This window comes from Canis lupus, chromosome 1, assembly GCF_003254725.2.
Source record: "Canis lupus dingo isolate Sandy chromosome 1, ASM325472v2, whole genome shotgun sequence".
Taxonomy (NCBI): Eukaryota; Metazoa; Chordata; class Mammalia; order Carnivora; family Canidae; genus Canis; species Canis lupus.
The window spans coordinates 17,105,622-17,126,465 of NC_064243.1; the positions used below are offsets into that span (position 1 = coordinate 17,105,622).

The 20,844-nt window shown below is 47.3% G+C and overlaps 1 protein-coding gene across 9 annotated transcripts in view; it reads right to left on the minus strand.

Moving 5' to 3' along the window:
* ZNF532 (zinc finger protein 532) overlaps positions 1-20,258 on the minus strand; it is a 107,342-nt gene extending 87,084 nt beyond the window's left edge. For 2 of the 9 annotated variants that reach the window (XM_049111180.1, XM_049111159.1), the window contains exons 1-2: positions 18,541-19,380; positions 18,347-18,414 (exon numbers count right to left, since the gene is read on the minus strand). In XM_049111180.1, coding sequence (XP_048967137.1) covers positions 18,347-18,414; positions 18,541-18,554 — 82 coding nt within the window. In that variant the 5' untranslated portion in view covers positions 18,555-19,380. Of the gene's footprint in view, positions 1-18,346; positions 18,457-18,540; positions 19,381-20,239 lie in introns of those variants that run through there. The other 7 variants (XM_049111115.1, XM_049111041.1, XM_049111028.1 and 4 more) reach the window with 6 other exon arrangements.
* Between the last annotated feature and the right edge of the window lie 586 nt (positions 20,259-20,844).

Sequence of the window (20,844 nt, forward strand, 5' to 3'; positions counted from 1 at the left end):
ATGAGATCAAGTCCCACGTGGGGCTCTGTGCTCAGAGCGGAGTCTACTCCGGAACCTTTTCCCCTGCCTCCCCACTCGCACACACATACACACACTCTCTCTCTCTCTCAAATTTTAAGTATTTAAAAAAAAAAAAAAAAACTAAGAATTCCATCCTGAGTATGCCCTTATAAAATTAAAAGTTCCATAAAGATTGTGTTTTATTTTTATTTTTTGTGTGTGTTTTATTATTCAAATGATTAAAGTCCTTTAAAATACATAGGTTTAAAAACAAATAAAATGAAATACATGGGTTTCTTCTTTTTTTTTTTTTTTTACGTGGGGTTTCTTAACCTAGACTAGGACACAATCCCAGAAAACCCTTACAGACTACATTCTGCTCCTTCGATGTTCTGATTTCCTCCTTGATGTTCTGATTTCCCAGAATATAGGACATCCCCAGCAAGACAACTACAATAGCAGAGCAGGGAAATAATTTTTGAAAGCAAAGCGCTAACCTAACAGAAACTTCTGCGGAGGGCTCCTTTCATTTCAAAGCCCCTGCTCAAAGGAAAATCAATGTGCACTGTGATTTAACTCCTCTTGGCTCCCCGGGGGGGGGGGGGGGGGGGGGGGGGGTTGCAGGGTGAAGCAGCTTTAAAAAGCTGGCCACCTCAGTCACTTCCTCAGGAAGTGGGATTGACCACAGCTCACCCCCAGCTCAGCATGGTCTCTGGCATTCAGAGAGGGTCTAGGATTTGGAAGACGACACGTTCACCACCTCTAGCAATACTGGCCAGTCTCACATGACCCAGACGCTCCTGCACACTCACACGTGGGGGGCTTCTGCTTTGCTCTGTGGCTCTCGTGGGGGCCCAGGTGGACGGTGACAAGTCCCTCCCTGCTTGCTGCAGCTGATCAGACCCTTTCTCTATCTCCGCTCTTCTCCCACCAGTCCATCTCAGCCACCCAAGAGGCACAGGACACAGGGTGCTGGATTCAGCACCCTGTGATGAAACCTGTACCAAACATACCCAAATTCAGCACCTCCAGTCAATCCACATGACCACTGTTTTTCTTTTGCTTGCTCAAGAGTCAAAAATAGAATTGCGCTGACTTGCCCAGAGCGCTGAGGTTCTTGAGCAGTGGAATATCTACTTACTGAACATACAAAGCTTCCAAAAATACCTGTCTCAGGTTTTTCTTTAGAAAGCAGAATGTAAATTTAAAGGGCAGGGCTGCCCTCAGGTTAGCATTTCAAAGCAATGGCTCTGGCTTGAAAAACTCCAGCACAGAAGTAAGAGTGTGCTGAATACCAAACCACTGCTGGGACCTGAACAGTGAGCTCAGTTCTCAGGCCGCACAACCCAGGCTGCCGGGCTAGCCAAACCTGCCTATAGAAACGTCCTCCCCAGGGCTGTCCTTCATTTCACCTCCAGGAATCCCTCTGGAAACCAGGTAATCCACCTGACGTCTCTGCAGATATCTAGTGTATGACAATAAAAAGGTGCTTGGGGCAAGGGCTTGCCCAGACAGACTACCCACTGAGCTAGCGAATAATGAAAGAGAACCTTCAGCTAAGGAGATTACCATGGGATTCTCACTCTCCCAGCAGCGCGCCCACAGCCAATAAATCCTTAAAGTTCAGAAAGAAGGAAGAAAACAAAAACTGCTCTTATCCTTTCTTTTTACCCCCCAAAGAAAAAAGGGCAAGGATCCTATTTCCTATCTCTGGATGACATGTCATTGATCTTATGGCACATGGGGCAATGCTTTATTTTAAGAGTTTATTTATTTATTCATGAGAGATAGAGATTGAGAGAGAGAGAGAGAGAGGCAGAGACACAGGCAGAGGGAGAAGCAGGCTCCATTCAGGGATCCTGATGGGACTCGATCCCGGGAATCCAGGATCACGCCCTGGGCTGCAGGCGCAGGCGGTGCTAAACCACTGAGCCACCCAGGCTGCCCCCCCCCCGGGGGGGGGGCGGGGAGCATGATTTAAACCAAAAAAAATATATCTCCCCAAATGGGAGGTGTCAGTCTAAAAAATGTATGGTGAAGCAAAACTCTGGAAAAAATGTAAATGTCCATCAGCAGGGAAATGATTAAATCAACTGCGGTATGTCCTCTTAAGAAAACTGCAGTAAAATACATATAATGTGAAACTTACCATACTAACCATTTTCAAGTACGGAGTTCAATAGCGTTAAATACATTCACATTATTTATAATATATTCTTTATTATGGAAAATTATGCAGTCATTAAAGTCAGGTAGATGCGGAGCACCTGGGTGGCCCAGTCAGTTGAGCCTATGACTCTCGGTTTCAGCCTCAGCTTATGATCTCACCAGTCGTGGGATCCAGCCCCAAGCTGGGCTCTGGGCTAAGTGGGGCATTCACTTGAAGACTCTCTCCCTCAACCCCTCCCTCACTTCGAAAAATATTTCGCTCTTGCTCTCTCTCTATAGTAAATAAATAAATCTTAAACAAAAAAAAAAAAGCAAGGTAGATGTGTCATAGGTACTGATGCAGAACAATCAAGATACACCATTTAGTAGGGGGGGAAAATCAGGTCATAAAACAGTATCTAAATTACATTAAAACTAAAAAAAAAAAAAGCATACTGCATTTTATTTTTCATACAGAAATGTATACATACATACAGAAATGTAAAATGAATAGATATGTCAAGTTCACAGAAAGGTGTAGGATGCACACCAAACACTCTGACACTCAAATCCAGAAAGAGCAGGGGATAGGAAGGCAGGGGGAAATATTTTTCAAAGTTCATCCGCCAGGCTAGGTGTGCATTTTCAAAATCTCATACCTACAGGGAAATGGATGCAAGTTTCTATTTCCTGTGAACTTTGGGATCAAGTTATCAATCTTGGTAAGTTCTGTGAAAGGTACTTTTGCTATAACCCCATTTCCCACTGGATTTATGTTCTTTTAACTAAAAGACCCTGGTGCTGGCAATTTACTAATTCATCAATGAGTTTACAGAAATACTGAAAGGGTCTAGGCTAAACCGGTCACCATCAATAAGCTTCAGGAAAGTTCATTACAGCCTCTGCTCAAATAGTTTCGTGACAAAGTAAGGGAAAAAATCGTAAATTTCTTCACTACTAGTTAGATGTAAAGCACCTTTTTTTTTTTTTTAAATGAAACATGTTTGGTGAATTCCAGTATATCAAACTTAAGAAATCACCTGCCCATTTAAGCGCTAAAACAAAGGATTCCTCGTTCAAGAGAAAAACCCATAAAAGCTTTAGCATTCCTCTGGCATCTTATAAATACCACATTTTTTAGCAGCATCTCAGCAAATTCTATCTTGAAGCAAAGTATAGATTTTCTAAATCAGAATTGATAGTTTGGGTATACAATGGAGAACTTCAAAGTAATTTCCCTTTGTCACCTGAATAAGCCTTCTCCGTTTTCACATATATACCCTAAATCCTGCATGGAACCCTTTGTCCCTGAAATGCTACAATCAAACCAGCAGGTCCGTTTTCTGTGGTTTCTTACTCATCTTACCAGCAATTTTTTTCTGATCTTAAATACTAAATTTAAAATATTTGCAAATGTTTTTGAGGCCTCTAGCACTAGACAATACGGAAGAGAAAACCAGTAGCTCGAGGTTATCATGCACTTCTCGGGGGATTTGTACAGTTTCAAATGCTTGCTTGCTTCCCTTGGAGGTCTTTGGAATTCTTAACTACCCGAAGTTCTGAAGTATTGCTCCGGCTCTAAGGCAAAAGTCCATGGTTCTCAAGTGGGGTGATTTCGCCCCTTCTCCTCCACCGCCAACACTGATCTCTAGCGAGGTCCTGAGATTCTTGGTTATCACAATTTGGCAGGGGGTGAGGGGTGCGCGCTCGGTATCAGGGATGCTGCCAAACATCCTGCAAAGCACAGGGCAGTCCCACAACACAGCACTGTGAATCCCCAAATGTCTGTTGCGCTAAAATTGAAAAATCTGGCTCCAAGTAAACAAGAGATTTTCCCTTCATGACCCTGTCCTGCTCGCACCAAGATCTAATCCTCTTAAAGTCACCATAAACCTGCCTTCCTCCCATCCCCCAGGTCATCCACACCAGACTTCTAGGTGGGGATGGTGGCAGGTCACTGCTCTGGCTCAGCTCAGCTCACCCAGGCCCCCTTCCTCTCCACCAGCTGAGGAAGGGCGTGCACAAAAAGCTCCCTGCCTCCTTATCACAACTGCTCTCACGTTCCAGAGTGAGGCCCTCACTTGAGCATCAAACGACTTTCACCAGACACCAGTTTCACTTAAAACGTGTTTGGAATTATGAAAGGTACTACGCCATACAACTAAGAGAGCATCGCCCCGAAGTTATCACTCGCAGCAGGCCTACTGGCTGTTGACTTTACAAATAAACTCGCTCACAAATTCTCTTCCTGGAGTAGACAGAAAGCAGAAAAACACAGTATGAATCACATCGTTTCACCAATCATTATATTAAAAGGAAGAGATCGGAGGAAGCTCTTGCCCTAACTCCTCTCAAGGCCCTCCCATTTTTCACTAAGTTCATCAGTGACAACTGACAGCGGGAAGGATGTTCACCCAGGAATGTTCCACCAGAAAGAAGGGATTACACAGTCCAGCAATGTGGGAAAAGCTGGGTTAAACACATGTGTGCTTCACACAGATACACGCACACACAGCTTTCTTCCCTGAACTTTCAAGTGCTGCTGTGAACACCCAGTGAGAACAATCTTCACTCTGGGGACCCAAGCTGGGAGCATCACCCAAGAGTACTGGAGGCCATAAGCTTTTGAGCGAGCCATCTTGGGGACACGTTGGAAACAAGGCATAAGCAACTGTTCTCCCTGGGAGATGGTAGGAGCAAAAGGGAACACGTTCTGGAGTGGAGTGTGGGGGAGATGCTTCCGGTCCATTTTCCCAGAACGACTTTTAAGTCCGTGTTTCTCCAGGTAGCTCTACTCCGCGGGCACCTCCACATCAACCCCAAGACAACTCAAGAGAAAGCAAGGGAACACATCTTCAAATACGAAGGAAGAATAAAAAGGTAATTCTAAAGGGGCTCTGCCTTAACTTTAACGCCACAGAAGTGATGATCAAAACCTCGTTCAGCTGGGTCTACAATTACTGCCAAAAGGAGGCTATCTGTGTTGTAGGATGCACAGGCACTCAAGGAGGTACACATAGATGTGGTCAAGGAAGAAAATTTAAGGCAAGGGAGCAAGGTATCTCTCAATGTTTACCTACTTGCAGTAGCCAGAGCCACATCAGTGTCGTGGAGCGAGCCAGAAATACCTCATGGATCTTGACAACAGGAGAAATACTGGTTGACCCAGAAGCAGTGGCTTTGAACCTCAAAGATATTTGAGCCTGCCACCGACTGGCTGTAGAAATGACACCTATAAACCACAGTATGCTGCAGTGGTTAAAAGCACGGGCTTTGGAGTAAGACAAATTAGAGCAAGTCCTGGCTCTTCCCTTTACAAGATTCTGGGCAAGTTACTTAACCTCTTCAAGCTTCTGTTTTCTCATGTGTAAAACGGAAAAAAATAAGATCCACTTCACAGTTACTGTGAAGGTTAAATAAAAGAGTCCAGGGGAGCCTGGGTTGCTCAGTCGACTGAACGTCTGACTCTTGGTTTCGGCTCAGGCCACGATCTCAGGGTTGTGAGATCGAGCCCCATGTTAGGCTCTGTCCTCAGTGTGGAGTCTGCTCCTCTCCACTCTACTCACTCACTCTCTCTCTCTCTGTCTAAAATAAATAAGTAAAATCTTAAAAAAAAAAAAATCCAGGTAGGCACTTATTCCTATCTGGAATATCTGGAATATGGTTAAGTACTAATTACTTTGAGTTATCATAACATCAAAACAAGGTCTGCGAGAGTCTAGCATAGAGAAAGTCCTAGAAGGAATGAAGCCACAACTCCAGTGCTCTCAGATAGAGGATAATAAGATTGATGCCATTAGAATTCCCAACCACTACCTGCGATATAATGAGCATCCTTAAGTGCCTCTTGCAGATAGGCAGCCTCACAAGGTCTTGTGAGAAGCACAACAGGCGTAGAACAAATGTTTCCTATCCTCAATGACCTGAATTAAGAGCACCGTGTAACCAAAGAGGTTAGAGGTACATGTGAAATTCCAGCGGAGGTCGACAATGTCCTAACGCTTCAGACGGGAGGAACAGAGAGGTTTCACAATTCTATGAATCACCTAAATCAAAACAATCAAAGCCTAATTATTACTACTCAAGTGCTAAACTGTGTGTTTCATCTTTCCCAAAATTAACATTGGCCCGATAAACCAGATTTGCCAAACAGATATTACCTATGAGGGGCCCCAAACGTGTGCACACGCATACGTGCACGCACGCACGTACTCACACCCCTACCTAGGAGAGGCCTCAAATATACATCTATGTACCCGTGAGACCCTAAACATTAGCCTTGAACAATTCCTCCAGCCATTTACCCAAATTTCCTACCTCCAGCGTCTCAGTCTGATGCTTAACTCAGACAACGGCTGCTGCTATACATTTACGGAGCAAACGCTGAAAGCTAAACATCATTGTTTTTTGTGATTTTGAGTAAACAAGAAACTGACAAAGATTCCAGCTCGTACGCCTTAGCTACTATACTGAAGAGTGATAAAGGGTGCAAAATTGGGGTCAGAAAGACCCAGGTATGCATGCCAACTCCCAACAGCTTAGCCTCAAATTTCTCAGCCATAAAATAAGACCAACCCTTGGGGGTGTCTCATTAGCCCAATGAAAACTACCACCCATTTAGGGTTAGCAGCAACCCCGCCCTCCAAGCTACACCTGATTAGACCTGGACCAATTAGCTTGTGGCCTGAAGAATCAGAAGGGGCCTGAGAAATACGGGCAGTGTTACTAGTAGTTTTGATGAAGACGTGGAGACACAGGGGCTGTGGGACAGCCACATTTGTCAAGCACACCAGAAAGAGAACGCAATGCAGTTAGTTCTACCAAGGAAGAGACACAGAGAGACAGCAGAGAATATGTGGCCCCGAAAAGAATGCAGAGTAATCTTAGCACAAGAAGACACGGGACCTCCTCCTGGCAGCAGCCATGGCCTTATAATCAGCTCCTTTTCTTCTGGTGTTAGTTTGAAATGTGATGTCTTGATCACGTGTCCTGTGAGGTTACATAAACTCCAAACAGTCTGGCATGTTTTCTCATGCCTTTCCATGCGAGTCTTGTGTATAAAGAGTTACTGTCGTCCCAATCCATTCTCCTAACTTCGGCCTCCTGAGCAACAAGCGTCCTCACTCACCGCATCACATGAAGGCTGCCGTGTGAGGTCGGTTCTGATTCAGCTCTACCCAGTGATCACCGGCACTGGTAGCTCACACTACCCTCACTGGGTCACCTGCTCATGCACCCCACAATCACCCCATGGCCTTCCCCATGAGCACACACAGTTCCTACCACCTGACTGCTGCTGGCCTATACTTTTACAGACCCACTTTTTCTGCTGGTTCTTGCATGATCCTTAGACATGTGACCATCCATTTTTGCTTTGCCTTCTGACATCCTCTAAGCGTCTATCTAATCTTTTTTTTTTTAAGATTTTATTTATTTATTCATGAGAGACACACAGAGAGACAGAGAGAGAGAGAGGCAGAGACACAGGCAGAGGGAGAAGCAGGCTCCATGCAGGGAGCCTGATGTGGCACTCGATCCTGGGTCTCCAAGGATCAGGCCCTGAGCTGAAGGCGGCACTAAACCGCCGAGCCACCCAGGCTGCCCTCTATCTAATTTTTGACTCCGAACTTAGCCTGACACGTTTCATGCTCCAGAAGGCTCTGGACTGCATTCCAACCTCACCCCCAACTCAGATGAACTTCCACAGTGCCAACCCCTCTCTTCAAGGCTGGCCCCACGGCCTTGCCCATCCTGAACACCCGGCATTTCTGCTATTCCTCCAACTCCACCCCATTCCCCGCTGCCAGCAATCTGTGATTCCTCAGCAGCTGCGCTCACAGGCCAGGGAGACACCCCCACCACACCAGGCACAGGATTCTTCGCCAAACGGGGAGCCGACAGATTCAGCCAACAACTAAAAATCCTATTTGGTGTGCCAGATTCGTATATCATAGAACTCGGAGTCCAGATTTCCAATAAGATCTGAGATTCAACTAGAATTCCTGTGAAATGGAGTTTTCTTATAGAGATAGGGATGGTAAGCTAGCTCGAGTAACACACATCATTTTATCATTCGTTTATCTAATCAGTGCATATCCCCAAGTCTAAAAAATACCCTGGGGGCACCTGGGGTGGCTCAGTATGAAGAACATGCAACTCTTGATCTCAGGGTTATGAGTTCAGGCCCCACATTGGGTGTAGAGATTACTTAATTTTTTTTTTATTTAAAAATTACAGGGCACCTGGGCGGCTCAGTCAGTTGAATGCCCAGCTCCTGATCTCAGCTCAGGTCATGATCTCAGGGTCCTGGGATCGAGCCCCATGTCAGGCTCTCTACTCTGCAAGGAGTCTGTTTGAGGACTCTCCTTTTGCCCCTTTCCCTGCTCGTGTGCTCTCTCTCAAAAAAATAATTATTTAGAGATTGAAAATTTTTTAATGTTTAAAAAAAACTTTTAAATTAAAAATACACTCAAGTTTTGCAGTCTCAGGACACCTGGGTGGCTCATTGGTTGAGCATCTGCCTTTAGCTCAGGGTATGGTCCCGGAGTCCCAGGATCGAGTCGCATTGGGCTCCCTGCACGGAGCCTGCTTCTCCCTCTGCCTGTGTCTCTGCTTCTCTCTCTCCCTCTGTGTCTCTCGTGAATAAATAAATAAAATCTTTAAAAAAAAAAAATTGCAGTCTCTTATAGTTCAAACACATAATACACCAAAAGCTAGCTCCTGAAACTCAATTCCTTGTCTGGCCAAAGATCAAGAGCTTCCCACAAGACCTCCTGATCCAAGGACTCCAGGGTGGTTGTCTTTATCATGTGCCGGAGAAGCAGGTGGTGTTGATGAACAACCATCCTTCAACACTTCTGCGTGAGGTGGCTCACCATAACTCCTATTCTAAGGAAAAGTCACAAGTCACCTCGATTCCTTATCAGGCACAAAAGCAGAAATAGTGGCAGGCCAACTGCTGAGTCCTCCTCTCTCATCAGATACTCTGAACCAAACATGGCACAGTCACCCTCAAGTGTCAATTTAAGGCCAGTCTTCATCACAAAGACTGAACATAAATACCTCTGCCACATATCTCAATATTAAAATTATCTTCTGTTTTATCAGACCACAGGTGTCAAGGAGTTAAGATAATAAAGAAATGATGCAGTTATGTACGAACAGGAATAAACTGATCTGGTCAGATCATGTATACGTGGAAATCATGCCAGTCTCAGCACCTATGACCAAAAACCAGTTCTGACACCATTTGTACTCACTGGTATCATATACAAAGACAGGGTGAGCCCCTGCAGAGTCATGCAAGTTCTGGAGAATCAGATCACTCTGGAAGCAAAGGAAGCAGGTCCAAAACCAAGGGAAACAGTGGAGAGTCTTGCTACCCAACGTGTAGTCCAGGGACCAGCAGATGACCATGACCTGTGAGCTAGTTAGATATGCAGAATCTTGGGCCCACTCAGTCCAACTGCATCATTATCTGCATCATCTAACAAATCCCAAGGTGATTTGCATGCAAATTAAAGTGTGAGAAATGCTATCTAAATGAGGGTACCCAGGGACTCTGAGCAAGAGGTCCAAGACACCAGCACCAAGCAGGTACTGTTATTTGGAAAAGTGGTATGACTTCAGAGCCAGCTCATCCCTGGTCCAAATCCAAGGCCACTCACTCACTAGTGGTACCACCTTGGGCCAGTCTCTGGAGTCTCACCAGAGATTTTTTTTTTTTTAAGATTTTATTTATTTGAGAAAGAGAGAGCAGGAGCAGGGGGAGAGAGAGAAGGTGACTCCCTGCTGAGCAGGGAGCCCAACATGGGGCTCAATCCCAGGATCATGACCTGAGTCGAAGGCAGATGTTTAACCAACTGAGCCACCCAAGGTGCCCCCAGAAATGCTAATTATACTTCACAGGGGACGTTAAGTGTAAGCATCTAACACACGGTAAACTTGGGATAAACACTGGTTCCCTCTCCATTCAGAAGCAGACACCAGCCTGGCATGGCTGTCTAGATCCAGTAATGCAGAGAGATAAACTACGAATATCTGGGAGACAAAAGAAGTCCAAACCAAGGGAACACAAATTTCTGTAACCAGAAGACATTGCATCATTTTCACACTATCTTTTCCAGCCAAAAGGGGAACTCAACATCAATGAACATGAACACATTAGGGCACCAGGGAAATTTCACTGCTAAATTTCTTTAGATGTCCATCCAACATTCCAGACCAGCTCTGTCCAACAGAAAAAGAATGAAAGCCACATATATAGTTTTAAGTTTTCTAAGTCACACTTAAAAAGGGGGGGGGGGAGATAAAATTTTAATTTTAATTTAGTAATATATTTTATTCAACTAAAATAGCCTCATTTCAACACATAATCAACATGAAAAAGTATTAGTGAAATATTTTACATTCTTTTTTTTATCCTTTGGTGTTAAGTTTTCAAAACCTGGTATATAGTCTATGCTTACAGCTCATCCCAGTTAGGACTAGCCACACTGCAAGCACTTAGCAGCAGTATGAGGCTAGCACCCACTATACTGACAGAGAAGTTTTAGACATGAAAATATTACCCATCGATTCCTTCTACACTCAATCTTCTATCACCACCAAATCCCACGGTGCAGGATAATGAATATCTGGTCGCTGTCAAGCAATGTAGAAAGCAAAGTATCATGGGAAAAAGGGATGGAACAGAGGTGGGGGCTAACCTGCCATATTTTCACAATCAAGTTTTGTTGCTTTGTAACTCTGGTTAACATAAATTACATCAACTAGACTATAACCATCACTGACTAGGGTGGATTTTTCTGGAAACAAAGACAGTTGAAGTAGGAGACCTTACTGACAAAATTTACCCAACATGTTCCAACTACAAATAAACGTACAGCCCAGTGAGAACAAGGACACTACCTTCTTGCCTCTATTCCCCCACTTTAAACCAGATATAGGGCAGCTATCACTGAAGACCTCACAGACAACGCAGAAGACACACTGTGTCTTTTCATGGGCCAAAACAAAGTTACTTATAAACTAGGTAAAAGGCAGGACAGAAGAAACAACACCCTCCAAGCTGAAAAAAGAATGTCAGAGAGCAAAGGCCCTTCCCCTAATCCAGGGAAGCTGAGGAACACAGAATACCTAAGATTTGAGGAAGGACTTACCATGTACCAGGCACTCTGCTAAGCACTTTATATGCACTTAATCTTCATTAACAACCCTCAAGAAAAGTATGGCCTAAAAACTTAAGGAACTCGCTCAAGGTCCCACGGTGGCAGGATGCAGCTTGAGGTCATCAAGGGCTCGGCAGACAGGTGTAGGGCACTGAGAGCCAGGCAAAGGCCACTGAAGATCTCCGTGGCTGAGCCCCCAGATTTAACTAGAACACGAGACATGATCACTTCTCAAACTAAAGACCTCAAACTACCTCTTCCACTCTTGCTATGTTAAATCAGCAAAACTGCTAAAGACCAGCTTACCAATGAGTACCTGTGTGGTTCGCATGATGTATAAGGACTGTAACTTCTGAGCTGCCTCATACACCACCCAACACATAATAAGCGCTGGAAGGCAGAGAGACAGTAATGACGCAAGCTATCTTAGACTGGAGTCCAGGGTGCTGGGTTCTAGTTCCACCTACTGACCCTTCCCCTCTGCCCAATTTGGGCTCACTCCAGAAAAGGAGGAGGTAAGTGTAAATATTTGAACTATTTCCAGCTCGGGGATCTTTAAAAACAAATGCAAAAACAAACCAACCAAAAAAAACCCAGAGGGCTTTGAATTTTCTGACTTGGTACGTTTTTCAACCATCTAATTACGATTCAGATCCCTAGAAAGAATCTGCTCCTCACAGAGGCTAATTATCAAAATCAATACCCATAATGAGACCAATGAGTCAGCCTTTGGAAAATAAGAGTTTTGTGTCCCAAAAAGAAAAGGCTAGGTTGAGAAAACATTCAAGAACTACACCTTGATTTTATCTTCAGGCCTATGTCCTGCAAGATGCCTGGAATCTCTAATTACGTAAAGTTGTACTGAGACCTCACTGAAAACATTACCAAAAAACCTGCATTTCCTGTCCCTAACGACCACCGACCAAGGGCTACTTAGGAGGGACGACAGAACAGCTAAAAAGGCCACTGTGAGTCTGTCTAAAAATTACTTATTTCAGTCTCCAGATTTAGATCAAGTAGGATTTGCTCTCGCCCTCTCATTCTAAAAGAGGAAAAATTCAGAACTTCCTGTCTGCAGAAGATGATTCAAGGAATTCTTTAACTGTGTTTATTATTGAACAAAAGATTCTTCTCGGCACTACTTTGAATTTATCCTTTTCAAAGAACAAATAACAACAAAAACCTCTCTGTTCCTTCTCCCTTCCAATTTGTATCTTCACCCTATAGTGCCCAGTAAAACTGTACTTTTTTCAACCACTATTTCTTGCACCATCTCTGATGTACATACTGTCCTCTCTCCATGAGTGAGGTCAATGGAGAAAACAGAGCTAATTACAAGGGAACCTCGACTGTGTCCCAAACTTCTCCATTTCATGTTCTCACCTCAGTCATCATAAACCACAATCTCTAATGTGAACCTTATCAGTGTCTGTCTAGCACCTACCCATGCCCTCTCTCAGGCTCCACCTCCTAGCCTCCATACCCTTAAACACCTTTCATGGTTTCCTCATCCCCACCAATTCTGGTCCCCAAAGCAGAACAGCCTAGTGGTGAGGAACAGGCTTCAAATTCTGCCTCTAGTCTCCTTTGAGATGGCGGGCCTTGGCCAAGGTCTTCATCTGTTTCCCACCTACACCACGGGAAGGAATAAAGGCACCCAGCTCCTCTCACTGTTTCCGTATCACATGAGACAACAAGCGCAAAGGCCCACCAGACAGGCTGCAGTATCTGCAGAAGTCAGCTACTGCGATTACTTTCTGTCTCTCTGGAAATGCTTTACCCTCCAATTTTCCAAAGCATGCATCATTTAGTTAAGTTCCTCAGCTCCTCCTTCTTTCAGGCTTTGACTATACAAAGCTTCCTATCTTATGGAACCTCAAACTCAACCTTTTCTACATCTTTCTTCTCTATCATCTCTGTTCTAGGCCAATTCATCCCAGTCCAGACCAGCCCAAAGAGATCCTGGTGAGGAAGGGCATCTCTATGGGCAACTCAACCCAACTTGAACTCACTGTATCAAGCCCCTTCACATCCACCCTCCAAATCTATCCTGCCTGCTGAACACAGCAGCTCACAGGCAAAAGCCACCAGTAGCAAGGAGCCTCAAGGAGCAAACCTGGTGCCATCCTCTGCTCCTCCCTCTCCAGAAGGGCCCACCTTCTCATCGGGTACACACACCTCCCCCATCTACTGCCCCATCCCACTGTTATCGCCTCGGGTCAGGTTCTCCTCTCTCCTGGATCTGCTGTGGTGGTAACCTCATTTGACCTCCCTGCCTCCAGCCTAGAGTGTCTCCATTCCAGCCTCGGACACTGCCTCGAGACCAGCTTTCTGCTAATACCGCCCACATGAGGAAGTTCCCACTTGGAATGCACTGTCAGAACGACCTTCAGAAGTCTGGCCCCTGCCTGCCTCCAAATGTCATCTCCTACTCAACCACTCTCCACCCCACCCTCCCACCCCCGCTCACACCACCAGGCTTGTTCAGTGCCTTTCCATAAACTGCTCCATCCGACTCTTGTACTCCTTCCCTAGTCTTTGCCTGCTATACCTACTCTTGTCTTTCCCAGTTCAGCACAGAAGCCACCTCTTCAGGGGCTCCTCCCTCTTGACACTGGACATTAGGTGGCCCATTCACATTCCTAACATAGCATACCTAGGCTACTTCCTGCTAGAGTTTTCTCTCTGGGTTCTTTTACCCCCCATACTCCCAGCGCCTAGCACAATGTCTGGTGCATAGTAAACATTCAGTACCTCTAAAAGGGATGAAATAATCCCCAAATTAAGATCAGTCCCACTTCTAGGGCTCTCCTCTGTCCACAGCACCATAACCTTGGGTCTGTTTGTTCTTACCATTCCTGAATGCTATTTTATCCTCTAAAAAATGTTGGAAATTAAAAAAAAAAAAGAGGGTAGCCTGGATGGCTCAGAGGTTTAGCGCTGCCTTCAGCCCAGGGCATGATCTTAGAGACCTGGGATCGAGACCCACATCAGGTTCCTTGCATGAAGCCTCTCTCTCTCTCTCATGAATAAATAAAATCTTTAAAAAAAAAAAAAAAAAAGGAAGTTAAAAAAAGAAAAAAAAAATCACGCTTCCCAAATCTCCCCAATTCACTGCCTAGATTTTGCTTAAATATTTCCACTTCCTTAAAAGGATATAACCTGAACAGTAACTTCAAATAATAAAGCCACCCCGTATTTTGGCAGTCAGAAACTCAGACAAATTAGAATCAATAATACGTTGTTTACGCAATTCAGATTTCAACAAAGATCTTCGGTACCACTTTCCAAAACTGTGATTCTGTTATTGTTTGGCGTGGTATTGAACCTGAAGACAAATGTAAAAATTAAACTGCCAAATGTTTCTGAAGAGATTAAAAATAATTGCTGTAGGAAATAAAGGATATTTTACCACTGGCAGTTTTTTGTTTCCACTTTTGGCTAATTCTGATTAGTTCTGGGTTATAAAGCATGTCATCCCGTTAGTGAGTGGTCTATTATCATAATCATCTCTCGTGTGTCTTCAGATAAGGCTCCCTGCAATCTCGTACTGGGGAAGTCTTCACTGCAGCTGACAAGGCCAGAGCTCTCTCATGAGCTGCGAAGAGCTCAATGTGTCTTCATTCAGACTTCTAATTCTTGCATACTTACCATATGACCCGGCCATGCCCCTACCTCGAAATATTTAGGGAAGAGACATAAAAACTTCCGTTCAGACAAAAGCCTATATGCAAATGTTTACAGCAGCTTTATTCTAACGCAACCCAAACCTGGAAACAACCCACAGATCCTGGGGAGCGGATAAACAAACTGTGGTACGTCCATATAGCGGTCTACAACTTGATAATGGAAAAGCAGCACGTACAAATAGACACGACATCATGGATGAGTCTCAAATACTCTGCTAAGTGAAAGAAGCTGTTTGCATGGCATTCTGGAGAAGACCAAATACGGGGCCAGAACAGATCGGTGGTCGCCAGGGGTTGGGGTGGGAAGTATCTGACGACCGATGTACGGCAGGAAGTCGTGGGGTTGATGGAACCATTCCCCGCGGACCGTGGTGGTGGATACACACAGCATTACGCTTGTGTCCAAACCCATAAAACTATATACCACAGAGGAAATTTTACCGTAAGTCCGTTTTAAAGTTTAAAAAGTTAATTATTTAACCATGACTTGGTTAAAGATCATCCCTCGAAGAGAATGAACACACAGGTGTAGGTTTCCTTAATGTTTACCGTGGATGTGGTTACTGTACCGATTAGGAAGGGATGTTGGGGGACTGAGGAGGGAGCCACCCCAAATCTTTTCCATATACTTTCGGTTTCCCTCGCACTGGCATCTGTCCTGCGGTCCCACATCAGGGCGACCTCTTCTCCAGCCGTGGACAGCTAGATGGAGCTCAGCAAGGACAGGAGGAAGGTTACTCAAACCCAACAGAAGACAGACCCAAGAAAGCATTTCAAGGGAAGAGCTGAAGGGGCACAGGAGCGACAATTCTCTACCTCATCCTCTTCAAAGGTACAGGCAGGAAATACCATCGACATGTAGGCTGCCTCCCTCCTAAACCCTTCCTTAGAGAGGTCAAGGTGGGTGGGGCGGGGAATCTCTTTAGGAGAAAAGAAGTAGGGGGGTGAGGGGGGAAACAAGCCTCCCCTCCAGGACCAGGCAGGAGGCCCAAGAGTCCTAAAAGCCCCGGCTCTAAGGTTTCTCAACACGGAAAAAAATAATTCTAAGTAAGCAAGGGATGAAAACAAAGGTTCAACACCCAGTGACACTCTTTCCAGAGTATCCTCCTCAGCCAAACCCACACATTCCTCCTGCAGAGGGGATGGCGGGTCTGTCATTCCTGGAGACAGCCGCAGGCGCTCTCTGGCTGGCTCCAGGTGTGGCGAGTCTGCATGGCGACGGTGACAGCAAGGGCACAGGCCCGGCCCCTAGTGTGGGTGCCACCCTGTTTCTCTCCTGGCTCTTCCAGGAAGCAGAATGCTGTTGCTCATTCTCCACACTCACTTCCCATTCCCATTCCCAAGCCCAGAAAACTGTCGGTTTGTCTCCCCCGCCCAGAGACCTGGGCCTGCTACATTGTTATACCTCAGCAGGAGATCGCCACCTGAGACAAACCTCGGCCCACAGATGAGCTCCTTGATTGCAGCCCTGGAGAACCAGCTCTCCAAGCTTAAACAGCACTTGCAGCTGGAAAGACTGGCCGAAATGCAAAACAAATGCGATTTTCCAGGAGCCTTGGGGGGGGCGGGGGGGAGTAACAAAGCTAAAAACCACAGAGAGAGCAAACCAGAACATTCTGTGACATGCAATGCCTTACAAAGAGGGCTCTTGAAACATGCTACCAAGAAACATTCATTGCAAGGGGTTAGCTGTCAGAGTTAAAAATCACTGACTTTCTAAAGACAGGAGTGAAGGACTAAATTATAAAACAGCTTATTGTATTAAGCTAATTAAGGTTTATCATATTAGCCATCTGAGTTTTAGTTGGCACCAGAAAAGCAGGAGCAGCATATCATGCAACGTGGATTGCGATCTGCTATGCAAGCAGATTTCTACCACACTCAGACACAGAACCTCTGGCAGTCGAAAATGATGTAGAATTGAAAACCAATTTTAGCACAGTGATTTGTAAAGAATTTTGTTCCATCGTGTGAGCTATTTACTGGTATATCGGGCCGAGATTACATTTATCTTTATTAAATACTACACAAAGTATTCTGAGCTAACCATGCACTCGTTTCCCTTCTGCCAGTTTTATCTCACACTGGATGCTCTGCAATCCCATGAAGAAAAAAAAAAAAATCCGTAACAATAAAAACCCTTGCATACTTGACACCCTTCACTGCAGACACTCTGCCCACCAACTGCCAGCACACAACTTAACATATTCTAAGATCCTCGGCATCTCTGAAAAGGCTCTACTCTGCGCACATCAGAAGAGGAACAACATACCCTCTTCAAAGTAGGGGACAAATGTATTTTCAATCCTGTCCTCTATGGGCTCCTCTTGACTGTCCTTCTACCAAACCAGGACAACAGAACTAGTTCTCTCTGTTGTTGAGATCCTACTGGATAGGATTCTGGAGCTGCTGGCTTCCTGTTTGGGGAAGTTGCAGCTCTTTTCACGAGGAACCCCAAGGCAAAATGTTCAGTGTTCCCCCTGTAAGCGCTCACAGCCTTTGTTCTTCACTTTGTTAGACTCATTACTGCTTTCTTCTCTCTGCTCCTCGAAAACCTCTGGCTTTGGGGGTACACAGAAAACGCCAGCTCGAATCTAACTGCAAGCTCTTAAGGCATCAGACATTTTCCACCATCTCCTGCTACAAAGCTCTGAGTTAACAGGCATCTTTTCACAGATGAAGCCAGACTAGCCGGTTTCCTCCTGGTACTGCATTAGCATTCCACATTAAAATGTATGCCACAAATAATCCAATGGCAAACTCACCGTCAACAGCCCCCAAAATCAATAAAAGCCATTCCACCACTTGACTCGGAGTGAAAAACCTTTCAGGTTAACACAGAGCGCAAGGTAAAAAGGAAGGTGATGAATGAACAAAAGGCAGATCTACCTTCAGACGCCTCAAATCCTAAAAAAAAGGAGGCTAGGCTGCCTCGATTTGGCCAAGTCCTTCCTTTTTTTTTTTCCTTTTCTTTTTTTTTTTTTTTTGTCATCATCGGGATAATGCTACATGTGTGCTGCCTCAGTCTTATGCAAAACAAGTGCATTCTCCACAAGGCCCTGGTGCCTACTATTCTCTAAACTTGCCTCTTTCCAGGCCTGCCTCTTCTAAAGGACCAGCCACATGCGAGTTAATGGAGTCATTCTGATTTTTGTCTTGATAGCAACACCATCATAAAGTCACTCTAATCCCATTAAATGTGGATAACATTAAGAGTATTTTCTTCTCCACTCTGAACCCAAAAACCATCTCCAGGGTACCAAGCCACTACTGTCTGCCTGTCTCTGCATGGATCTTCAAATAAACACTTAAATTCATGCTCAAAATATCATCTCTCACCTTGTGAACCTTGACCTTTTGGAAAGACTTTGGCCCAATGTTCAGTTACTGTCACACGGTTGCATTCTCTGCAAATATGAAAGGGTTAAAAGCAGCCCCAGTCAACAGGCCTACAAGGAAAAAAAAGACAGCATGTATGCCTTACAGCATCACTGGAACGCATTTATGCTCATTTCCTAGAACAATATTGTTACCTTTTGGCCTTCATAATAGTCAGAAGTATCCCCAACACCCTTTAGTAGCTTCTAAAAGGAAAAGCACAAAACAGAACATCCCCTGCAAGAGAAAAAAATTAAAAAAAAAAAAGCATGCAAAGTAGCATTCTCCAGCAACAAACAAACTACCATCACAAACCCATCAGTTCATTTTGGTTTTGTTTTGTTAAAAACACAGAGAAAGAGAGAGAGAGAGAGAGAGAGAGAGAGACTGCATAAACCAAGTGTCCCCACCCTAGCAAGGCACATTTTTTCTTTAATAAGGGTCATAAATCTCAGCTCCTTGTCCATCCCTTAAGCAAAAGAAAAAGGCAGGAAAAGCCCAAGTAATCTCAGACCTTGCAAACCTGCACCTTTTTTTCCATCTTCTCTACACAGAATCTTTTAAGGGCTCCATTAGTCACGTACCAGTGCTGTGTGGTGTCTAAGTGTGCATTCACATACTGTGTTGGGATGGTACCTTCCTGCAAGCTCCTCTGCTTTTGGCTGCCATGAAGGGAGGAAGCTGCTATCCCACTGTAGTAGCTCAGTGACTGCATTGTGTTCAGGAGCTGATCTGCCTCAAACCAGTTTCAGCCGGTTCTGGTCACCCTACATAAAAAAGCTATGGCAACCCTCGCTGAGTTGCCAACAAGTCCCTGAAAATCATCAGCACGGAGGGGATCTCGCTGGGGGTTGCTTTTTCCCTTTTAGGTCTTCGTGAGGAGGGGCAGGTCATCGTGTGTCCCCCCCACACACACACACACCCTCCCCCTGCGCACAAGCACACAGCCCTGGAAAGGCTCACCTCACCAGCACCCCAGAGCCCCTGAGGGCCCATCCCCCCCGGCCCCTCCACCCCAAAAGCCCACCGCAGACACTGTTTCCCCCTCCTTCTCCTTCCCCCACTTACCTCCCACAACCTGGCTCCCATCTTTGTGTACGTGTGTGTCAGTGTGTGTTCTCTGTGTTGGTGGCTGACAAAGAGCCCCCAAGAAAGCAAGCTTATGTGTGTCTCCTCACACTGGATGCGTCGGCTGCAGGAGCGGCCTCGGCCTCCTAGCAGAGTGGTGCTGGCTTGTTGACCAGGCTCCTCTCTGCCTGTCACCCCCACCCCACCCAGCCCCCTCCTCCCGTCCCTCTCTCTCTCCCAGCCCTGTCACCACCACCACCACCACCACCACCGGCAGCAGCAGCAGCCCCCCCAAGTCTCCTCCTCCTCCTCCTCCAACCTTCTCTTCTTTCAAGCACCTGGGGGTGGGGGGGAGGTGAAAGAGGAGGGGGGAGTCCAAACCCCTTCACCTCGGGGTAGTGAGGGCGGGGTGCCTGGAGGTGGGGCGCACGAGGAGGGCCCCCCCGCCCCAGCCCATGCACCCGCGCGAGTCAAGGGGCAGGAGGCAGAGGGCCTCGGAGGGCTGGCAGGAGCCCTGGGGGCAGAGCGGGCGCCCACGTGGCCCCCTCGGGGCAGCTGCGGGGCCTAGCGAGCCCGCTCGACCTCGGGGCCCCCACGGAGGCCGGCGGGGCGCGAGGCCGGGGCGCCCACGGCCAGGGCGCGCCAGGCCCGGGCAGCCAGGCCGAGGGGCCCGCGGGGCCGCGCTCGAGGCCCCGGCGCCGCCGCCCCCGCCTCCCCGCGCCCGCGCCCGCGCCCGCCCGCCGCCCCGCGCGCCCCGCGCCCCCCGGCCCGCGGGCGCGCACCCACCCCCTGCCCGGGGCCGGCCCCGCGCGGTCAAGCCCGGGCGCCTGGGCCGCGGCGCGGACGACCTCCGGAGAGCGCGGCGCCGCCGGCGGCTGCTGCTGCGGCTGCGGCTGCGGCTGCGGCTGCTGCTGTCGTCGTCGCGGCGGCGGCGGCGGCGGCTCCCATGCTACGGGCGTGTCCGCGGCATCCCCGCCGCCGGGGGCTGCGTGTGCGTGTGCGGAGCCGCGGCCCGGGCCGCCCCGCCGCCGCCCCGCCGCCCCGCCGCCCCGCCGCGCGCCCGGGCCCCGCGCCTCCCCGGCCGGCCGGGCGGGCGGCGCGCTCTAGGCCGCGGGGCGGCGGGCAGCCTCGCCGGGGCCTACGGGGCGCTGCGGGCCGGCGGCGGCGGCGGCGGCGGCGGCGGCGGCGGGGCCCGAGCGGCAGCGAACAAAAGGGAGCGGCGGAGGGGGAGGGGGCGGCCGGGGGAGGCCGGCGGGGGAGGGAGGGCGCGGGCCGGGAGGCCGGGAGGCGAGAGCGCGAGGCCCCGAGCGCTGGGGCCGCGGGGGTGCGCGGAGGCTGCTCGTGGGCTTGCTTTGTTTTTCTTCTTTCTTTCTTTCCTTTTTCTTTTTCTT